General features: G+C 42.0%; 1 protein-coding gene and 1 non-coding gene across 2 annotated transcripts in view; one reads left to right on the top strand and one right to left on the bottom strand.

Annotated features, from left to right (window-relative positions):
* Positions 1-23,602, bottom strand: part of Grk5 (G protein-coupled receptor kinase 5) — a 198,959-nt gene that overhangs the window by 63,212 nt on the left and 112,145 nt on the right. The window contains exon 3 of the mRNA XM_021152022.2: positions 2,968-3,080. Within this exon, the coding sequence (XP_021007681.1) occupies positions 2,968-3,080 (113 nt within the window). The remainder of the gene's footprint in view (positions 1-2,967; positions 3,081-23,602) is intronic.
* On the top strand, positions 20,924-21,050 carry LOC115030050. Its single transcript, XR_003835641.1, has one exon. It is a non-coding gene; the product is annotated as a small nucleolar RNA SNORA44 (small nucleolar RNA).

The raw sequence follows: 23,602 nt of genomic DNA, 5'->3' as shown, positions 1-23,602 counted from the left end.
CAGCAAATAGGCTAGGCTAACTGGCCAGTGAGCCCCAGGGATGCATCCTCTCTGCCTCTCTGGTACTGTGACTGGACCATGTCCATCCTTTTTTTTTTTTTTTTTTAAATGTGAGTGGCTGTGGGGCAAACATTTTTACTAACTAAGCTATATCCCAACCCCCAACTGGGTATCTCAAAACATAAATATAGGGAAATTTTTCATCAGTCATTTCCTATTAGAACTTCACTGTAGAGCAGCCATAGCTGAAGTGAATGAAAGTGCTTCAGTTAGCATGAAAACAGTAGAATTAGAATGTTGCCAGGTTGTAAACCCTCACTCTTCAACAGATGTAGGTGTTGAATAATTTCTCAAAAAGAAAGATGACCAGATATCCTAGACACTCTGTTTGAGGAACATAAAGCTATTCTGATAAAATCAGGAACAAACAAACATACACACACACACACACACACACACACACACACAGAGGAAATGTTCAGATTCTGAAATTCATTTAACAGTTTACAAGAAAGACTGAGGACCCTCACAAGTAAGCATACAGGCAACTTAGGCAGGTGCTGCAGCAGTACTTTCTCTAGTCTAGAGGAACAACATATCTATTACAGAAGGTGGTGATAGCACAGCCAGGAGTCATAAAGACCAAATGGTACAAACAGGCCAGTTCCATAGACAGCAAAACACAAACTCATAAAGTGTACAAGAGAATCAAAAATTTACACTGATATTTACTGATAAAGAATGCTTTAGCTGTAATAACAAGCCTAGCCTATTTGGTGAGTTCCCCATTCAGTGAAAGACTGTCTCAAAAGCAAAGGTGGACAACTCCTGAGGAACAACACCTAAAGTTGACTTCTGGTCTCCATATGCATATATATACACATATCCCAAAACACAACAAATATTGTAGTGTATTTTTCCCTCTCTCTTTTTTATTTCTTGTATGTGTGGGTTTTTTTTTTTTAATGCTTTGCTGGGTATGGAACCCAGGTCTTTTTTGTATGTACTAGGCCAGAGCTCTACCACTGAACCACATCCTAAGCTGTTGTGGCTTGAATAAAAATGCCCCCCACAGGCGCATATCTTTGAATGTTTAGTCATCAGGGAGTGGGACTAGAAGGCATGGCCTTGTTGGAGTGTCATGGAGGTGGGCTCTGAGGTTTCAAAAGCCCATGCCAAGGCCAGAGTCAGTCTGTCTGTCTCTGTTTCTCTCTCTCTCTCTCTCTCTCTCTCTCTCTCTCTCTCTCTCTCTCTCCCTCTCTCTCTCTCCCTGCCTACAGATCAGAATTTAGCTCTCAACTACTGCTCCAGCACCTGCCTGCAAGCTGCCATGCTTCCCAACCCACCAAGCTCCCAGTTAAATCCTTTCTCTTATAAAAAATTGCCATAGTCATGGTGTCTCTTCACATACTAAGGCATAAACACTTATTCTTTGTTTTGTTTTATTTTAAAGATCCCTTACTCTTTAGATATACATACTGAAATTTCACAGATGCAACAACTCTGATAGCTGATATTTGCTATAAGACACTGCAGAGGAGAAGGTGAAAATCTGGGCTGAAGGCTGCTGAAGTGAGGTGAAAAGCACATGGTGGGGGGCTCATTATATTATTCGGCTGACTTTCACTGCTAATAATCTGAAACTTTCCATAATAATAAACACCAAACCCCACTCTCAGAGGTTCAAACTCATTAGTTTGGGTTTTGGCTAGGGTGCTGGTAGTTTTTTACGGTTCCCAGGTGATTTTAATCCTTAGTCATGGTTGAGAACTAGCTTGATCTTTTGAGTAAAAGATGCCAAGGCCTGTGTTAGGACCATGACTGAGGCAGAGGCCACAGCTGATGAAAGGACTCAAGAGGTCAAGGAGCTGAGCACATGGTCTCTGAACATGGCAGAAGAATGAGGAAGAGGGAAGGGTTGGGGACACTGCAAAGACTTCAACTTCTAGTAACTGGTAAGCAGGGAACATTCTTGAGGGCTGCAATTTGGGGGACCTGGAAAAAGCAGCTGCATGTGTTGGGTATGTTGACCTGATGGCGGAACTTTAGTGGAGATCTCTACTCCAGTACACTTTGCTTATTGGGTTTAGAGACCACATGGAAACTCTGAAGAAACATAAACGTAGGAAAGCACCCTAAACAGAGGCCACATGAGTCTACAAAACAATAGTATCTTGAGTCTACCTTTGAGAAGAGACCCCAGATGATCCTACTGTTTTCCCTGCCCCCACCCCCACCCCCAGCCCTTCTTAATCTCCAACCCCAGGTAGAAATCCAAAAGGTAGTGGACCATGCCATGAGCCTGAGGGGCTATGGCTATCCTGATCAAAGGCTAAGGGACTCCTGAGTGTATTTTAGTAATCTTCCTAAAAACTCATTCATTTGTTAAACAAATGAGAGACAACACAGCTGAAGGAAGTCCTGAGAACATAAGACATTGCCACCTAACTGTCTTGAAACAGCCAATGGGCACTCACTGAACAGGAGTTTACTGATGTTACTTCTGTGTTCAGGGATCTCTGCTGGATGGGGTGAACATGAAGCTCAAAAGCAAAAAGTTTTCATTCCCAAGGGAAATAGACAGTAAACCAGCAAACAAAAATACTAGCCATGTATTTTACCTGAAGCATTTCAGCTGGAGGAAGAGCAACAGCACGAAAGAGCTATCTCAACATTACAAACTTCCCCAGTTTCCCAAAGAACAAGAGTTTAGATTCTTCACATTTCAAAACCATCAGGCCTATCTTTATTTCCTCTTGACAAAAAAAGAAAGAAAGAAAGAAAGAAAGAAAGAAAGAAAGAAAGAAAGAAAGAAAAGAAAAGAAAAGAAAAGAAAAGAAAAGAAAAGAAAAGAAAAGAAAAGAAAAGAAAAGAAAAGAAAAAAGAGAAAAGAAAAGAAAAGAAAAACGAAACGAAATGAAACTTGCCGAACACAGAAGACCCAAGGGCCACTTGACAGGGACTTACCACTAAGTCCAGGAACTGAATGTAGCACTCCAGCCCAGGCCTGGTTTCACAGAACTGTCGAAAAAGCAGTCTCCCAATTGGTTGCTTGTCACATAGACTGTAGTAATCTCTGTCTGGAGAAAAAGACAAGAAACGTGTGATGAATTAGGTCCAGAATTCTGGGTAGATAGATGGAACAAGATAATAGAGAACTGATGTCATTATCTTCTAGGGTCTGCAGACCCAGAGAGAGAAGTCTAGAATGGTGCCAGGCCACACCTGGCTCTGTTTTGCAGTACTATCATTTCTATATGAACATACTGGTGGTTCTGGAAATTATGGCTCTACTTCCTATCTGACCAAACAACGTGAAACAGAGCCTGATTCTGGTGACTGAATAAAGGTTTCAGGCTCATGGCCTAAGCCAAGCCAACCAGTACATTTTCTTGTTCTGAAGGCCGGTGCCTACAATGGTGTCCTTGACCTTGTGTGAAAAGATCCTATGAGAAGGAGGCTGAACCAGGGCGTCATAACTGAGAAAACAGCAGAGTTGGTCCCTTGTAATATCCAGATACCTAGATCAAATCATGCCTGTAGCCCACACCACACCTGAAAAACTGATTTAAAGGAAGACATTCCCTCTGTTTAGGGCAATTTAAAAAAAATCCTAAATTACTTATAATTCAAACCATCCTACTGGATAGAGTTTTGTACTGGTTGTTGTTGTTGTTTATTGCTTTTTTTCTCCCAGTTTTACCCAGTTGGAGCAAAGCCCACTCTTTGGATGCTTCTAATGAAAATCATACATTTCCCAGATGAATATGCACAAAAGCAAAAAATGACTATCCTTTAGCCACTAAGTCACCAAGAGGGTTCTGAAGAAGAAACAAGGTGATCCACCCAGCCCACCCCCAGGAGCTAAAGTGCTAGCACTGGATGTTTTGTTAGTTCAATGGGCACACTGTACCCTCTTTTGGACCCTCTTTGTTTTCCCTCCTATGAAAAACAAGATTCATATTTGGGGCTGGGACCAGGATTCTTTCCTTGCAATGACACTACAGAATCTTTGAGCTTTCACTGGTCAGAGGATGCTTGAGGCATCGATTGAAGCATGCTGTCCCAGATGCTCCCCAACACTGGGCATTTTGGCCCTCCAATCAGCAGATACCCCTCAAACTGACAAAGCTTGGAAACAACTTGGTAGAAAAGAAGAGCTTAGTCCTTAGCAGTTAGGGAGCAGGGACAACTATCTACTAGCGGGGTCAAGGGGGACTGTTATTAGCCTGGATGTAAATTCTTTTAATCTATTTCATCTCTCCCAAAATATTCTCTCCCAAATATTCTCTCCCAAAACCTCTGAACAAATCCCCACCAAACCTTCTGGTTCTGGAGTGCTGGTACCTCCCAAGTTCTGAAGATGGTTTGTGACTCAGCCTTAGCAAATCAGAGTCTCCTGTCTTCTAGCCATAATGACAGATTCAAAAATGGGCAAATGCAGCCAACAGTGGTGATGCACATCTAATCACAGCACTCAAGAGGCAGGGTACGGATATCTGTGAGTTGGAGGCCAGGCTGGTCTACACAGAGAGAGTTCTAGGGGAGCCAGGGCTACACAGAGAAACCCTTTCTCATAAAACCAAAAAAGAATGGGTAAATGACTCAGTCCCATCTAATCATAACCTTCATTCTCCTCAACACAATGATAAGGTTAAGCATAGGTACTTGACACAATAACAGCCAAATTGGAGGCCTGTTTCCTCCATAAGTTCAGAGAGTGGTTCATTTCCCAGACCTAGCCACTACAGTTAAAGCATGTGATATTAACCCTGGAACTGCTTCTAAAACTTCCTGGAAAGAGGCTTGCTGATTTCCAGCGTGCTGAGGACTTAAGACTGATGAGATTTTTTTTTTTCCTTCCAGACAGGTAAAGCCTGGGCATTCATATCTGGCATTAACTACAAAGAGTATACATACATTGCTCTTTTCATGAGCAAATGGCTCAAAAGCAGGGGCTATTTTGATAGGAACTCATGGGTTACAAATATATACAGAAGTCACTCACAAATGTGGCTTTCTGTAAAGCAGATACTTTGATCAACATGAATGAGCCCCATGCCAAGTCATCCTCTATGTGGCCCCTCCCTAGCTGCTTGCTTCAGTCTAGACCAGTGCCGAACTCTTGACTTAACGCTACCCTTCAATGTAGGCACAGGCTTCAAATCTCCAGGCACAGACAGTTCACACATAGCCACTCCATCAAGCATTTAGTCTCACTGTGTGCCAGGTTCTGAGGAGGCAGAGAAGGGCACTACCCAGGTAGAAGAAACAACATGGTGCATGTGGATGAGCAGACAAGATCTAAGTGATAGTTATGAAATGGCATGCTAGAGGAGAGTGATTGTCAGCCACAGGAAGAATCATGGGCACTGTGGTTCATGGCAGGTCAGTAGTCTGTACCTGTAAGCACAAGGCTCAGTACACAGCCTAGTGCTCACTGACTCCTACTCAGCACTCCCCACCCTGCCTCCAACACACCCTGGGGAAGAAAACCAAACCTCTGTACCTTTCCCCAATCAAGGAGCTTTCCCTATAAAATTCTGGAAACAGAGCAAATTACCATGTATCAAACTTCAGTGTTACTCAATTATGGGAAAGGGCACAATACCTCTTCTTTGATTTGAGCAAGGTAACCCCCTGTTTCCAAAAGCAATTATGAGATTTCATGTACCATATTGTGACTAAGAGTTCATCTGACAGAATTTCTTCCTCCACATATGGTGTTTCCTGTCAGTGTGGAAACAAGGCTGATATAAACACAGGCACAGTAAACATCATGTGATTCTGACATAAGTTGTCAGAAACACACACATACACAAACACACACGCACAGCCTCAAATACACCTTCACTGTTTCTCCAAACCCTACAGAAGATCTCAAACAAGAAAGCAACTTACTAGCTGACCAGTAAAGGTCAAAGGAACCAGGAATTGTCTTTCCAGGTTTTGTTCTTAGCCTCCAATAGGGTTCTGCTATTCTTATCCACAAAAGTAAATGGAACTCAGATTCCTTTAGGAACAGATTCAGCCATAGTAGGAAGAATATGGACATGGGAATGGTCAAGGTGACAGGAGGAAGTGCAAAGCAAAGTTCCCAGTGTGGCAAGACTAATGTGAAGGGCAGATAGTCCCTGCAAAGTCTAATGATAATGAAGCTGGAGACATGAGGAGGAACTATGCAGAGTGGCCTGGGGGTATACCCTCTTTGATCTTGCAGCAGTGCTGACTATGCTCACAATCAGGTTTTCAATGTTTCCTGGGAAGTGTCAAGAGGGCAGAAGACAATCTGTAAAGCTGTACATACCAGGAACATGCACACTGCATATGCAAAACACACACACACACGCACACCCCAACTCTTATAAAACCTGAATCCTTGCCTTGGGTCATGGTCCATGACCCAAGCATTCTGACTTTGTTATTTTGCTTCATTTATTCACCCATTAAACTCTCTTCTAAGGAGTCTTGCTTCTTGGTACTAGAAAGTTCTTGTAATTTTAAAGATCACTTCTTGAATTCAGGATAGAGTATGTAACCACTATGGGGTGTCACAGAGTAGACAGAGGAATGTACTTTTAAGTAAAGAAAGTACAAGGTGTTTGGGGATAGGGGCCAAGGTACAAAGGAACAAGTGTCAGCAACGTTTGTTAAGTGGCAGGAGGAATTTACCTGGTGATAAGTAAGGGTCTCAATACCTATGTTCAAACACACAGTACAGCAAGCCTCTTCTTTCCCTATCTTCCCAGGTCAGGCTGATATTTGCCAACATGTCAACGAACTGAAGGCATAACAGGACCAAATGCAATGTCCTCAGATCTTTGCTTTAGCAATATTCAGGTGCCTGATCTGGGCCTCTTACAAGTCCAAGACACCAAAGTACTGGCTAGAAGCAGTCTCACCTGTCATCACTCCATGAAATCATGGGCTTGAGTTTCTAGGCCTTTCTAGGCCTCAGTTCCTCATCTATAAAATCAAGGCATCGGAATGATCAGCTGCTGAGTCCCTTCACAGACTGGAGCCCTCCTTGACTGCCAGTTTCACAAATGATTAGTGGTCTCAAGATAGTGGTCTCAAGATTCCAAGTCCAATACTAAAAGCTCACTTTTACCCAGGATTCCAAAGCTCTGCTTTTGTCTACTCCTGGTGACAATGCCTGGTCTGGTGTATTCCTCCCTGAATCTAAGGCAAAGGTTGGTAAAATTTTGTGAAGACTAGTAGTAAATATCTTAGCTTTTGAAGGCTGTATGATTTGGGTCATAGTTATTCAACAACGCAGTTGTAATGAAAAGTCCCCCTGATACTGTATGAATTGTCTATGAGAATTCTGAATCTCATAAAATTTTATTTATAAAGCAGGTGGAGCACCACCATTTGATCACATGCTAATCTCTATTTTCGCCTCCATCCCCTTTGCAATGTAATGTGATGCTGACCTGATTCCTCTGTCACCTGAACATATGACCAATAGAAAAGGAAAGCAGACCTGAGTCAGAAAAGTCAAATCCATTCCAGGTGGAACCCAGTCCCTTTCCAGAGTCCAGTGACCCCTGGACATATATATCAATATACACATGAAAAACCATGAGATGTCACATTCTGCAATCAAATACCACTTAACACTCAAGCCAAACAAACAGACATCAAGAGCAAACACAGCATGGATAAACCCAAGCAGCATTGTGTAGGTCCAAGATCTGGAAGGAAAAGCTACATGCACAGTTGATCCCAAAAGTCTCAAACTCAAAAAAATCAAATTCCACAGTGACCAAAATCAGAACAATAGTGGGAGATCAGGGAATTCATGACAGAGGCACATGAAGGAAGTCGAGTATGATGAAAATGTCCTATGCTATGACTCTGGTGATTGCACAGCTGTACATGTTTATAAAAAGTCATTTAATTATACACTTGAAATTGATGACTACACTGCACTCAAGCAGTAACATTTCAATAAAGATAACCAAAGGATGGCACATGTTCTCAGATATCTCTCTCTTTCTCTCTCTCTCTCTCTCCCTCCCTCTCTCCCTCTCTCCCTCTCTTCCCTCTCCCCTCTCCCCCCCCCCTCCTCTGGAAGGCAGTGGCTGGTGGGAAGCATTGGAGATTGGGATCATGCTGATGCCAGACGGCCCAGTACAGCAACAGGCAAATTTACAGGGTCAATACTTTAGACAGAACAAAACTTAAATATCTGGGGCTAGCAAGAATGCCCAGCAAGAAACTCTGAACTCTTCTAACTCTTAAGTGTACATTCATACATACAGAGACAGATATACATTTTGGTCACTAACTCCTGCTGGCAGCAGAAGAGTATTAACTAACAATTAATTGTTAGAGTTCCTTTCTCTATTGCCCAGGAGACTCACCTCTCACTAGCCAGGTGAGAGGGAGGCCTGAAGCAATTAAATCTTTGTGAATCAGGAAAAGAAAGTCATGCTCACAGAAAAAAAAACTTTTACACAGGCAATATGCACAAAAACACACACATTTATATATGTACACAGACATGTCAGGCCCAACCACCTGTCTCATCTACACCACAAATATTCATGCATAGTTACATACACACCTATACTTGCAAATGCATATGTGTGTGTGTGTGTGTGTGTGTGTGTGTGTGTGTGTGATATATGGTAGATGGAACAAAAGCCCACACAAGCAAGTTTCACTGTGCAAGCAACAGCAAAGAAAGAACTTACTCATTCTGGATGAAAAATAAGTTCCAACTTTTATTTCTTAGAGAAAGAAAAAAAGCTACCTTTTGGTAGAGCTTAAAAAAAAACAAACACCAAAAAACCCTATCCTTGTTAGTAAGAAGAAACTTGCTGTCAAGAAAAAAAATCTGTCTCGTGGTAAGAAGAAGCCTGCCCGCTCTGTCTGTCTTTGCTCTGCTCCTATTCTGATTCTCTTCTGCTTCTGCTCTTATTGTCATTGTTCCTAGTTCTTGTACTTTTTTAGGATACATGATCACATGGTATTCCAAGCCTCTTTTTTCAAAAGTTCACAGCAAGTTCAAACATAAATTCAAATCATAAATTGAATATGAAGTTCCAACAGAAATGTTTACATGTGTTTCCATTAAGACTATTTATCTAGCTAAACATTCATTATCTGCCACTAGCTCCACAGGTTCATTAAGAGTTTGAAACAATAATTCTTATGTCTAAGTTAGCACAATTTTGTCAAGAGGCAAATTATCTGCTTAGTGTCTCATTAGTATTGAAGTTTTGTATAGATAAATCTAGTCAATATTTTATCTTTTGTCCTTGCACATACAATAAATGCTTCATTCCCAGTTGAGGACCTTAAGTTATCAATAGCTTCACATTCAGCCTAAAAGGAATGTTTTTCCTGATCAAAAATCTGTTTCAACCCTGCTTTCTACCTTACTGCAATTAACACTTGACATATGAAAGTTTATAGAGCCCTAATTGCAGCCTTCATACTTAGGGGGCTCAAAATTACTTGTATAAATTTAGTAAATTTATACTATCATTATTAGGAATTAAGAAATCTTCTATTGATTTCAATGTGGGAACAAGAAGCAGGGGGCAGAAGCCACAGAGAAAAAAATGCATCCATCATCAGTACTGCCTTAGGTGCCAGTGCAGCTGCTGCCTTAGCACCTGGGAAGGATTCCCTACCACAGGATAGTGTGCTGGGAGAGGAGCTGAGGGGTTCCTTTGTGTGGTGATGATTGTTTAAACAATGGAGGGGGCAGAACCAAAAGAAGAGGCTAAGAAATAAAACAGATTTCCCTACTTTAAAAAAGAAAGAAAGAACTCATCTATTTGTCTACATAGCATTACTACACTACAGTACATCTTCGTTGATCTACAAAAAATGTGCAATAGGGTGGGCTAGTGCCTACAAATTTTTATATTAATTTAATAATGACAGGAAAGGCATATCAGTTGCAAGAATCAATCTTGAGATGAGGATTCTGAAAGCCTTGTAATTCAAAATTATGCAGACCATGCAATATGATGTTTCATCTCCAGAATGATACTTGTATGACTTTAGCCTTTCCTAAATGGCTCCTGACATAAGTTTGCTTCTTCAGCCATAAAATGAGAAAGTCCTAACTATGGACTCACTCGAGGGCTCCAAGCAGGGACATGTCTGCATCATCCAGGAACTAGAGTTCCCCAGGCTCCTTCAGATGAACTGGATCTAAAATTTCCAGGTGGGGTCCAGATCTGTGTTTGAACATACTGTCCCAGTTTACTCTTCTAAGGGGACCTTCCTAAATTTCTAGCCCATCACAGATGGACACACATATATAAACTCACACCACTAGCAAACCTGTTCATACCTGACTGCCTAGAATGAACTGGCTGTGAGGAACAAAGCATGTCTACAGTTACCAAGATCAGAAGCAGCAGAATTATCTGTGCTTCTGAAAGGAACCATTTGGTCTTTTTCAGAAATATCTATCTGGTTTGATTTTTTGTTTGTTTGCTTATTTGTTGAGACATGATTTCTCTGTGTTGCCCTGGCTGTCCCGGACCTTACTCTGTAGATCAGACTGGCCTCCAACTCAGAGATCCCACCTGCCTCTACCTCCTGAGTGCTAGGATTAAAGGTGTTCACCACCATATTAGAGCTTCTTCTCTGGCAATCTTAAGGGCTTAGCAATACATTAACCCAAAGCTGCTGGTGCCTAGTTTGTAGTTATAAAATGAAACAACAACAAAGAATGAAGGTGCAGTTACAGCAAGCTGAGCAAGCAGTGTCCCATATAACAACCAATGTCTATATCCAGCCATATCCAAAGCCATAGGTTTTATTCCTGTTTTTTTTTGTGTTTGTTTGTTTGTTACATGAACCAACAGATTCCCTTTTACCCTTAAGCTCATTTGTTTTAAATTCCAGTTTATTACAACAAAAATAGGCTAACTAATAAACCTTTCAGCCCTGAACAGTATTTGGAAGACTGAAAATGAAAGCCTATGCACAATTAAGCACTGCTTCCCCTTCCACTCAAAGCTGGATCTGCACAGAGATTCTAGAAAGTATGTTTTCACTGATGACTAGTACACCATCTTGGAAATATCCAAACATCCCACCGTTCTTGCATCCCAGAAGCAGACGGGGCTGCATGACTGGGCAAGAACTCCTACAGAGTTCATGATGTTGGGATCTGAGTCCTACCTGTATCCTTCGGCTCAGCGTATGGATATCCTCAGCTGGGTGTGGATTTTGCCAAGTCTATTATCATGGCTGTCTTTCACAGCAGGTGGTTACAATTTATAGCAGTGTATAGAGACCACAGTGCCTGAGATATCCCCTCTATATAACAGGATTACCCAACTACCCACAGAAATGATGCTAACAGTCAGCAAGTGGCTCTGGGTAATGAGTTTGTCTTGGGTAAATCCCTTTCCAGAGGCTCAGCTGCCCCATGAACTGCTGACACTAACACATAAGAGCACCCCACCCAGTCCCAGCATATGGTCTGTCTTGTGTGAATAGCAGCCAGGATGACAGAAGATAGAAATGAAGGCTTTTATTGCATTGAAGTCTCTGAAAGGTAAGTAAATAGAACCAATGAAAAAAGGCTCGACACCCTGACAACAGGCTCTCAAGCTGAGTTGCTTTTCTGTCCTTGAGCCACTGGATTCAAGCTCTGGGAGGGCCTGGATCTATTACCAGCTTTGCCTTGCATGGAGACCCTCGCTCTGAATGAAGCCACATGTCTCTCAATAGCTCATGCCTGCGGTTAAGAACCTAATTCCTTTAAGACTCAGAAAACAGTAATGATATTGATAGTGAAGGTAAATAAATGTTGTCATTGTTTTCATTCTTTTCCAGTTACATGAAATGGGAACATACTTTCTTAATTAAGACTCTGTGGTATGTGGGCACTTAGTGGGCAAGCAGATCTCCCCAACAGAAGGCCAGAACACAGACATAGAGGACACCAGAGCTCCCCTCTGATATTCACAATACCTGAGTTCAACATTGACCACCCAATACCTACCCCACCCCCTGGGGCTTTTGGAGTCTTGGCCACAATCCTTCTATAGCAAACATGGAACATCCATGGGTGGCAGTGTAGGGAGGGGTGACCATGACTGAAACCTGCTTAGGACTGTTTTCATTGTTGCCCCAGGCACTCCTTGAACTTGAGCCAAGGAAAATGTAGGTTCCATTTCAGGAATAAGAACAAGAATGAAATGTGGCTTCCTGAGGAAATGGAAACGCTAACACCGGAGCCCTCTGAAATGAAACCACATGTTATAGTAAACTGGGGGTGGAGATGGGGAGGCCCCCAAAAAGGATTCCTGCTGCCATTTCTCCACCAGATAGATACCCATGTCATTGTACTTTATTTAACTGTATTTCCCTGAAGCACCAGGTTATTGGCAAGGAAACAAGTTCTTCATGGTCCCTAAGACAATATAGGAAACCCATGTGGAGACTGAATTAAAGTCCACAAGCCTCCATTCTGCCACATTCCAGATCTGATACAATAAACAGAGAAGGTGATTTGAAATCAACTTTCTCTCAAATGTTCCTGCCAAAGCTGGAAAAAAGCAGTCTGGCTTTTGCTCGGAGGAAAAATAGTCTGTGACGTTAGTGAGGAGTGATAGCGTCCTGAGTAAGGGCAGTTCCTCACAGTCTGCCCCCTGGAAGGAGCAGGAAAAGGGAAACATTTGGTATTTAGTTAGCAACAGCTGAGCTGGTTCTGATTACTTCAAGAATGATGTTGTATATGAATAAAAATGACATATGGCACATTACACAAACACACCCTCACCAAATGCCATCTTCCTGTGTCTCTTTTCCCCCTCATTCTGGTCTCTAGTTTTACCAGTGCCTTGTGCTTGTCACATATCTTGGGAATATCATAAATAGAAAGCCCAGGTTTTACACAGTTGGTGGCACTTACAGAAGTCACATGTCAAAGCCAATGGGTTTTTTTTGTTTTGTTTTTTTTTTTTTTTTTTTGAGCCCAGGTTGCCAGTAGGAGGGAAAGAAGAGTGCATGCCTGTAGCTTTGAAGAAAGATTTAGGTACCATGGGTTGCAGGGGCAGGGTGCTTTTGGGTGACCCTCAAAGTGCATCAGAAAGGTATCTGGAAGTCCAGGAAGGGGCTAAGGCTGAGATTGTCAGAGTGTGGAGATATGGCCCCTACAAAGTACCCTAACCTCAGTCAGGCAATGACCTCCTTCTCATTCCTAAAGTACAAAAAGCAGACAACTTAGATATCTTCTCACAGTAGGAATGGAATGAATAACTAATAAATTAAGGGGTAGGGTGAGGGAGATGGGAGGACCAGTTAGGGGAGAAGGACCCAGAATCCTAAGAAGAGCTGGAGACAGAGTCAGGAGCTGAGTTCCAGGTCTGACTCTAACTTACCAATTCCAAAAGGAGAGGAAGCACTGGACGTGAACTGATCTCATCTGCAAAGCATCTCAGTGACTGAAAACCTCACTTCTGCACACTACTCAGAGGACATGGTACCCTGCAGCAGAAAAGTCACCTGGAATATCAGTGCTGCTTCTTCTGAATGCTGGGAGGAAGTAGGAAACATAAATGCAAATCCTATGCTCGCTTCTATTTTAATAAACTTTCACAAATTTTAAATTTCACAAATGTTGAAATTTTCACAAATGAAGAGCCTGGAAAGCAAAGATCTGTGACCATCAGTCATCCAGTTTTGTGCAGGGGGTAAAAAACGGGTGGTGCTCGGAACTCTGTTTTACTTCCCAAGCTGAGGCAGAACTCCCCAGTGATCTAAGTCCAGGCCTACCACAGAGCAACCAAGGACAGCCTGGCTTAGAGTGGATGATGCTCTCCATGCTGGGGCCCTGCAGCAACCATTCTAGGGATGCCATCCCTTAACTCGGGCATTCTTTCATTTGGTTGTTTATTTGTTTGTTTTCTCTCAGACCTGTAAAATTTTAGGAGAGTCAATATCCAGGCCACTCCCAGACAGACTATATCAACACTGAGGTAGAATGAATGTTTTGTGGAAGTTTACCAGGTGGTTCCAATACTAAATTCCATAATAAGGTCTGGCTCACTACTGTGTACCTACAGCAGCACTTGGCCCAAGCAGCAGAATGGGTGTATGCACAAAAAGAATGAGCTATGGAGCAGCAAACTAGTGGAAGCAACAATGCTACTTCCAAATCTCAGGCCATTCCCTGGACATCCCTCTATGGTCAATATACTGGAAATGAGGGTCACCCAAAAGCACTAGGTGATAGTTAATTGTTAGTAATATGCCTCCCATTCAACAGCAATAAAGGAAGACCAGGTGACTTGCTAGACTCTCAGTACCAGTCAGAGCTGCAGCATCCCCAACCCTGACCAGGTGTCCCTGCTTCTTCCTGGACCACTGGCCAGGGTATAGTAAGGCTAACAGCTATGCAGCCAAATGTAGCTTGAAAAGTGAATTCCTGGGAAGGTGTAGTAATAATAGTCTCCCAAAAGTCCTGATGTCTCTAGGTTAGCAATTTCTCAGTCCTCAACATGATTTCCTTCAACATGATTCCCAATGAAAAATTCAGTCTTAGCCTGTGTATTCATGGCAGGCATTTCACCAATCAGTACCCAAGACTCTTTCTCATCCTGGTGCAAAGACACCAGTCTTAGCAGGAAACTCAATCTGCTCTTCAGTTCTCATTCTTGGCATGCAGAGAAAAAAAATACAGGAAGGCCCTCCTCTATTTCTTCCTCCAAGCCATCATGGGTTTGACCCGTTGGACTATAACCCAGATCTTTGGTATAGTTTGGCAAATATCAAACTACATCAACTCCTTCTTTCAAGCCTTCCACCTGTGATTAGCCTGGCTTTAGTCTAATGAGGAGTTGTAAATGCTAAAGAGGGAAATAGAGGTGTGCTCACAGGCATAAGAGTTTACCCAATGTCTGTTTCAGATAGAGATCAGAGGAAGAAGGTGTTTTACCAGGATCTAGTACAGGGGAGCAGAGATCTAGACTTAGATATTGCTTAGAGATGTCACCTGTTGATGTTGGGACTGTGTGTGCATAAACAAGTACATGTGTGTATGTAATGTATGTGTGAGAGTACACATACATGTGAATGAGCATGTGTGTGAAATCCAGAAGCCAATGCTGGGTTTCTTCCTCAATTACTGTCCACTGTATTTTCTAATACATTCTCATTGAACCTGGAGCTCACCAATTCACCTAGACTGGCCAACCAGAAAGCTCCAGGGGTCCATCAAGTTCTGCCTCCTCAGTGTCTCCTTGGTGTCAGGAATAGGGACATGTACTAATGCATCTAGCCTCCTGCATGTGTGCTGGAGATCTAAATTCAGATCCTCATGCTTGTATTGATGAAGCCACCTCTCCAGTCTCTGATGTCAGAATTTAGATAAAGATTTTTTGTCAGAGCTACTTTTAGGAAAGAGAAGGGTTTAGGTCAGACAGTGGCCTTCCTATTTTGTTACCAGGTATATAAAATAATAATAATAAAATAAAACTGAAGCAATAGTAGGTAACAAAAACAGAGCTACTTTGCTGTATGTTAAATACCATCCTAGACACCACATACCTGTCTCATGTAGCCTTCAGTTGTCTATGGGAAGATATTGTCTTAGATAAGGTTTTCATTGCTGTAAAGAGATACCATGACCAAGGCAACTCTAATTGGGGCTGGCTTACTGGTTTTGAGGTTCAGTCCATTATCATCATGGTACTGTCCAGGCAGGCATGGTACTAGAGGAGCCAAGAGTTTTACATCTTGACCAGAAGGCAGCTAAGAGAAGACTGGCTCTTTCAAGCAGCTAGGAGAAGGTCTCAAAGCCCATCCCCACAGTGACACTTTCTCCAACAAAGCCAAACCTACTCCAAGAAGGCCACACCTCCTAATAGTGCCACCCCCTGGGCCAAACCACCACAGGTACTATAACCACTCTGTATTTCAGATGCTTGAAAATAAAGCCCTAATCAGAGTCAGCATAAGGTCAAGGAGCCAGCAAGAGGCAGTGCTGGGGTTTGACCACAGTTTCTGCTGACTACAGATCTGGCCTGCATTCTTGAAATCCACAGTAACAACAGACAAGGACCTGAATCTAAAATGTAGGTGATATTATGTCAATGCCACCAGGTGACAACCTTCATATGGAATAAGAGGTACCCAAGAATGATAGTTAATGTGTCAAACTACAGGATCTAGAATCACCTAGGAGACAAAGCTCTGAGTATACCTGTGAGGGAGTCTCTGGATTAGGTTAGGCTCTTAGCATGTCTGTGTGGAACTGTCTACATTGAGATGAGAAGACCTATTCACTGTGGGCAGCACTATTCTATGGGTTGAGGTCCAGTACTGAATTAAAAGGAGAAAGTGAGCTGAGTAGGAACATTTCATTTCTCCACTTCCTTTTTTCAGATGCAATGTAACCAGCTGCCTCAAGCTCTTGCAAGCCATGCCTTCCCCACCATCATAACTTGTACCCTCAACTATATGTCAAGATAAATCCTTTCTCCTTTAAGTTGCTTTTGTCAGGGTATAATTATCATAGCAACAGGAAAAGTAAGACACTAAGTAATCCAGATATCCGTGGGTCCATTTAGATCTAGACTGCCTCTGCCCCATGAGTCTAGAGCAGCCATCCTCCAGAAGATGAGGTCTGGAAAAACATGACTGCCCAGGACTAGCTGTCAAATAGGTATCTACATGCACTTGCCAGTCCAGCTAAGAGATTGAGTTGGGATGCCCTCCTAGTCTTGTCACAGAAAGTGGGACCTGACTTCACCTTCCTGAATCTTCACTTCTGAATCATGTACCATACAGGATTGTGCAACTCACATTTTGTCCCATGCCTTTGGCTACTGTTCTAAGAAGCAGCCTTGCCTCCTTAGTTAAGCTGTGAGTCCTCTCTGTCTTACTATCTTTTACCTGTAGTGTTTGGGACAATCTAGATTCTTATGAAATCACCAATAAATTATACAAATAGTAAGAATGATTTAAAAATAAAAGCCCTGAGAACTTGTCCAAACAAATCTGGTGTTCCTTCAAGTCCCAAGTGCCCAAAGGAGAGACTTTAAGCCAACAGGACAGGAATATAAACAGGGTTAGTCTGCCTCAGAGTAAGCAGAGGACTAGAATGCTTCACTTCTAAAACATCCAGGAACCTAGAACAGAGCCAGACACAGAGCCATGAGAAATGACTCTTGCTGGTCCAGTAAATGAACAGATTAGGACCTAATAATATAGGACCAGACACTCATATGGTTTGAGGCAGGAGATTTCTATGAGTTCAAGGACAATCTGGGTTATATAGTGAGTTTCAGGTACAGTAAGAGCTAAAGTTCTAGCTGAGTTGGTACTTGTCTAATACAAACAAGGCCCTGGGTTTGATTCACAATAACATATGTACAGGTATGTTGATACACATCTGTAATTCTAACACTTGAGGAATAGGAATAGGAAATCAGAAGTTAAAGGTCGTCTTTGGCTACATGCCTAGGCTTTTGAGGCCAGTCTGAGCTACATAAAACCCAAGGCAGCAATAGCTAGCGAATGGCTGCATGTGAATATTGCAATTCCAAATTTCTCCCTATGCTAGGCCAGGATGTGTTCAGCGTTAAAAGAAACAAAGTCCCTTCCATGTGAGCAACAGATGAGTAAGTCCTTTACTAAAACTTCAGGACCCTAGGCTGTCAACATGATTCAGAGTATAAAGACACATGCCACCAATTCCAACAACCTTGAGTCCCAGGATCCATATAGAACTTACTACTGCATGTTGCCCTCTAATCTCACATTTGCAGAATGGCATACACAAATCCAACCCATAAATAAAATGTAATTTTAAAATTTGGAAAAAAAAAAACATTCAAAGGGTCTGGAGAGATCACTCCGCACTTAAGGGCACTTGCTGCTCTTGCAGAGAACATAGATTTGGTTCCCAGCACACAAATGGAGGATTACAACCACTCTAGCTCCAGGGGATTCAGCTGCTTCTTCTGATCTTTGCAGGGACCAGGCATATACATAGTGCACTGTATGCATAAAGGCAAAATTCTTGTACTTATAAGATTAAAAAAAACTTTATTTTACAAAATAGGATTTTTTTTCTTTTATGTATATGCTAGAAATTGAACCTGAGTTCTCTGGAAGAGCAGCCAGAGCTATTAACAGCTGAGCCATCTCTCCAGCCCCCCGCCCCCCAAATAAATAAATAAATCTTTTTTTTTCATTCCAAAATCCTCACTAAAGGACCCCACCCAAGTCTGGTTCAGGGACCCCACTGGAGGCCATTTTAGCCTCCTTCCTCATACCTGACACTTTGAACACCACAAGGCAGAGCTGCTCTGTCAGCCCAGAAGCCTGTGATGGATGCCATACAGGTGTCTTATATAAATCTTCAAGGGCCTTCTCAGCATGGAGCCAAGTAGACACTTTAATCATCAGGGCAAAGAAAACAAAATGCCTCATGAATTTTCATTTTTATCTCAGTAAAAGAGCACAATCAATTTGTCAGCATGCAGTACCACTTCTTGCCAAATACCACTTATTTTAGATTAAAGCTTTCTCGGCTATACAAACACTGAATAGACTCAGGAAGAACCCCAAACACATGCTTCTCTTTGCCTCTTCCCATTTTAAGAGTTCCCACATCTCATAACTGTCTAGACCCCATCAGCTTCCTCAGAGCTGGCACACTGCTCCCGGATTCTGCTCCTTTCTTCCCTTTGGCAGCCCTGAAACAGATATTTACCTGATGGGAAACCTAAAAGAAATCTTCCCAGGTGACTTAAAATGAGTGATACCTGGGAAAAGGAAAAAAGTTACTGGGCTGATCAAAACCACAATTTTGGTAAAATCCTTGTTTCTAACTGGTCTTGAAATGTAACCCACTATGGCTGTTTGTCACTGAAAATTTCCATACTGGAACTGTCCATGTTTCTTGGTTTTCCTTCTAAGCAATTAATTTGAAAAGGGATTTGCTCAGGAAAATATAATAATAAAGGTAAATTCAGAACTTCTCAAAAATCACTTTGTCACATTGGAAAGCTCCCCAGGCAAGTCCTCATAAGCCTGGGTTCTGAAAGGCTGGGCTGTGCCTATGCTTTGTACTGAGCAAGGACCCCCTAGGGTTGGTGACTGGTGCTCACCCGGGCAGCACAGCCTAAGTCACTGGCTCTAGGAGAGAAAATGTTCTAAGTATCCATTTCCTCCCAAAAGCAGCACCTAAATCTCCAACTTGAAAGCACAATTTACATACAAGGTTCAAAGTTAGGGTCAGGGCAGAAGAACCAACAGGTCATTCTCACCTCTGGGCTCAATCTAAGAAGTTGCAGATCTCCACCTCAGAAGGAATTTTTCAGGATGTACTTCATGCTGGTTGTTAATTGCCTCAGTTTCTACCCCATCATATAGGCATTCTCACTTCTTCAGTTCTTTGGCTGGGGGTGACTTCCCCCATCCCTTTGTGTATAAGTATGCACAGGTGTGTATGCATATTTATACTTGTGAGTACATGCATGTGGAGAGTAGAGATCAACTTCAGGTATTCTTCAGGAATTGTCCCCTTTAGTTTAGTTTTTAAATTTTTATACATTATTTGTTGCGTGTGTGTGTGTGTGTGTGTGTGTGTGTGTGTGTGTGTATGTCGGGAGGGTGGTTGCATACTGGCACAGTGTGTATGTGCAGATCAAGAAAATAGTTATTTTTTGAGACAGCATCTTTCATGGGGACCAGGGTCTAGCCAGCAAGCCCCAGAGATCCACTTGTATCTACCACTCCAGTTCTAGGATTACAAGCATGTACCATTACATCCAACTTGTTACAGGGGTACTCGGAATCAAACTCAAGTCTTCATGATTGGTCTCTTTAAAACCAATCCACTTTGTGCTCTACATGGTATTAGACATGGTGATTAGGCATTAGTGATTTAAGCAGAAACAACTACCATCCCTGACCAAAGCGCTCTAAGCTTTTCCCTGATGGTGACCAGTTTTAGGTCAGGAATGAGATAGTAGAGAGCCAGGAACAGGAAAACACTGGTAGATCATCTACAGTCATATGTAGGCCCTTTCCTTTTCTCCAACTCCCACAGTCATAATACAAACAAGGTTGGGTCATCTTGGACCATATCAATGAAGACAACATCCTACAAGCTGTTAACTAAATGATAAATAGAGGCTAAAAATTTAATAATCAAAGATAAGAGTTTCCATAAAAATCCTAGCCCTCACAGTACACTGTTCCTTAAGAGAGAAGTAGTTTCTCATTGAAGTTAGTTTATCAGTTTTAGTGGATGGGGAGGAGGAGTGTCTTTGTTATAGCAACTGAACCTACATTGTCTGACACACTGTGTACTAAATGCATGGCCACCACCACAAAGTTTTATTTTCTGGGACCTAAATGGATCTCATAAGTATGGATCAACATATTCAGCATACTGCCTGGCATATGGCAGATTCTCTGTCAATACCATTTATCTATCATAAGCACTAGACATTCTTGCCATATTTCTTTTATTTACTACCTTCATCAACTGCCCATAAGGGGTTAACTGAAACAGAGGGTTCACCTGCTTATATCCACTAAATCTAAACAATTTCGGATGTTGCTTTGTCAGGCAATGCAAGCCCCGGGTGTTGCTTCAAATGCAGTGCACCCACTGACTTCTTTCAACTTGACCTATAATAGTGCATCGAGGCCTCATTCCTCTCATGGTGCAAATAAAAGACTGAGGAATTAAGGTCCTCAAATATCTAAAAGCACATGTTTACCTCAAGATGGTAGAGGAAGGGGGACCACTGCCAAGTTCGAGATCACCCTGGGGTGTGTGTGTGTGTGTGTGTGTAGATAGATAGATAGATAGATAGATAGATAGATAGATAGATAGATGGATAGATAGATAGATAGATAGCTTTCTAGGTTAGCCAGGATTTCATAGTAAGAATCTGCCTTAACAAATAAATAAAAGCAGGATATTTCCAAGGATATAGCTTGTTGTGGCTATGGTATCCGACTTCATGCCAGGGTAAATGGAAAGACTTTAACAGCAGAGGTCAACACAGTGCCTGCAGCTGCCAATTGTTTTTCCTATATGTGTAGGGACTGGGGATCTGCGACAAGTGTTTTGTCCCTGGGAACATACAGAGTTTTCATTCTGTAGGTTATATCTAAGGTCCCTTGAAGAGTCTGAGGGACCAGACTTACTCTGCTCATTAAACAAAGAGCTATAGAACCAGTGAATGGACCAAATCATCTATGATTTGGTCTACAGTTGGAAACACAAGAGAAGAAACAGAATGGGCAGCAAGAGAACAGCTCTGAAAGCAGAAATTTTGGCTAATGCTTTATAACTTACATACATGTAATTGGATCAATTAAAACTTTTTAGAAAAAAAAAAGAAATGAAGGGCAATCTAAGAAAAGAAGGGTTTATCTGGGCTCACAGATTAAGAAGAGATGCAGTCCATCATGGTGTAAAAGGCATGGAAGTGGGCAAGTGAAGCAGCTGGTCACATTTCATCTACAGTCAGGAAGCAGTGAATGCTAGTGCTCAACTCTACTTATTATCACTAAGGCCCTAGTATATGGCTTAGTGTTGCCAAAGTCACAGTAGGCTTCTATCCTTAGTTAAAACTCTCTAGAAATATCCTCACAGAAATGTACAGAGTTACACACGCCTTTAATCCCAGCACTTGGGAGGCAGAGGCAAGTGGATTTCTGAGTTCGAGGCCAGCCTGGTCTACAAAGTGAGTTCCAGGACAGCCAGAGCTATACAGAGAAACCCTGTCTCGAAAAACAAAACAAAACAAAAAGAAAAAAGAAAAGAGAAAAAAGAAAAGAGAAATGTACAGAGCTGTGTCTCCTAGAGGATTCTAAATGCAGTTGATGGTGAAGAATAATAATCATCACAAGAGCCAACTGTGGTGCTACCCAATGTTCATTTACTTCCCACTTCCTATTCTGAGGCCACTGTACTACATTCAAAATTGAGTAATGCCAATCAACTCTCACAGAACTGGTAAATGGTAACCTGGACTTAGACCTCTGCAGTGTGACCAAGGCAACAAGAATCGAAACTGATGTCTTTCTTGAGGCTCAAGGATTTAAAAGGCAGGATTAGTAGTCATGGCCAGTATAAACATCTGCCTGACTTTTAAGTGCCAAATTGCACAGTCAGACACTGCTACAATATGCCTTGATGATGGTGTCTCAGCCTCTGTTTCACAAGAAACAGACCTTCAGACTTGACATAGGTCCCCTTGTAGGTTCCCCCAAGTAGTATTGAATCAGTTTCCAGCTCAAGGGAATATGCCCAGAGCAAAGCAACAGCTTCCACAGTAGAAGGCCACACTGCCTTCTTTTGGGCAATTTATCGTTGTAGCATAAATAGGGCTAACCAGTATTTATGAACAAATGACCAGGTCTTGCCCAATCCTTCTCTGCCATTTAAAAGGGGAAAACACCACTTCTAGATCAGTCTCTGACCTTTGAGAGGGTGAAGGGCCTAGCATTACTTCACTATTTAAACTGAAGACTCCAGGTGTCCCTGGTTCCTTCATACCTCACAGGTCACCGGAAATTTTTCTTTCCCTAGCCTGAGCCTCACCCACATGCTGTTCTTGTATGGGCATAGTTGCTTTTCCATCCTCTCTGACAGTGAGGAACCCACAAATAGGTCAGCATTTTTAAGTGGCTAAAAAAAAGGTTGTCAGAGCAAATTCTGGTAAAGTAACTTTCCTTTGTCAACTTTCAGAAGAGTTCCCTACGAGAAGGTAAATCTCCCTACAGACTCTGCTGAAGAGCTGGCTGAATGTTCTTTCCTTCTTTCCTTCTTTTCTTTCCTTTTCTTTCCTTTTCTTTCCTCCCTCACTCCCTTCTCTCTCTCTCCCTCGCTCTCTCTCTCTCCCTCTCCCTCTCCTCCCTCTCCCCCTCCCTCTCCCGCTCTCTTTTTTTTTTCTGTAGGGGGCAAGGGGTGCAGATGTCATAGCATGCGTGTGGAGATTAAAGGACAATTTGTAGGGAACCCTTATTGGTTGAGTCTTCTCACCAGTCCTGACTTCTGATTATTTCCACCTGTAAACATTCCAGCTGCATTCCAACATTAGTTTACTTATTTGAATACAAATTACTCTTTTCTAATTTTTTTCATATACCAATATGGATCTGCTATTTATTTCATTCTGGAAAGTTTTATTCTTCAAATCCGCTTTGTTCTTTGTTATACCTTCTTTCTCACTCATCTTTTCAAGTCTCTCTGACACTGCTTTTAATTTTTTCCTTATTTTTTATTGTATGTATGTATGTATGTATGTATGTGTGTCTATGCATGAGTAGGCATGTGTATACATGATTACAGTGCCCTTGGACAACATAAGAAAGTGTTAGAACTGGAGTTAAAGGCCATTGTGAACCACTTGACATGAGTTCTGGGAATCATACTCATGGGATCCTTTTAAAAAAGCAGTATTTTCTTTTAACTGTTGAGGCATATCTCTCAACCTCTTATACACTTCTTGAGATATACATACATACATCTCCCTATATCCATATGCTGCTAATGAAGGGGTGGATCTGCATAAAGGGCTCATCACTATTCCAACTAACAGAACATGATAAATGTGATTCTTCTGATTTCAGGTTAGGCCAC

The sequence above is a fragment of the Mus caroli genome, chromosome 19 (genome assembly GCF_900094665.2).
Source record: "Mus caroli chromosome 19, CAROLI_EIJ_v1.1, whole genome shotgun sequence".
In the NCBI taxonomy this organism is placed as follows: domain Eukaryota; kingdom Metazoa; phylum Chordata; class Mammalia; order Rodentia; family Muridae; genus Mus; species Mus caroli.
This window is presented reverse-complemented; position numbering and strand designations above follow the sequence as displayed.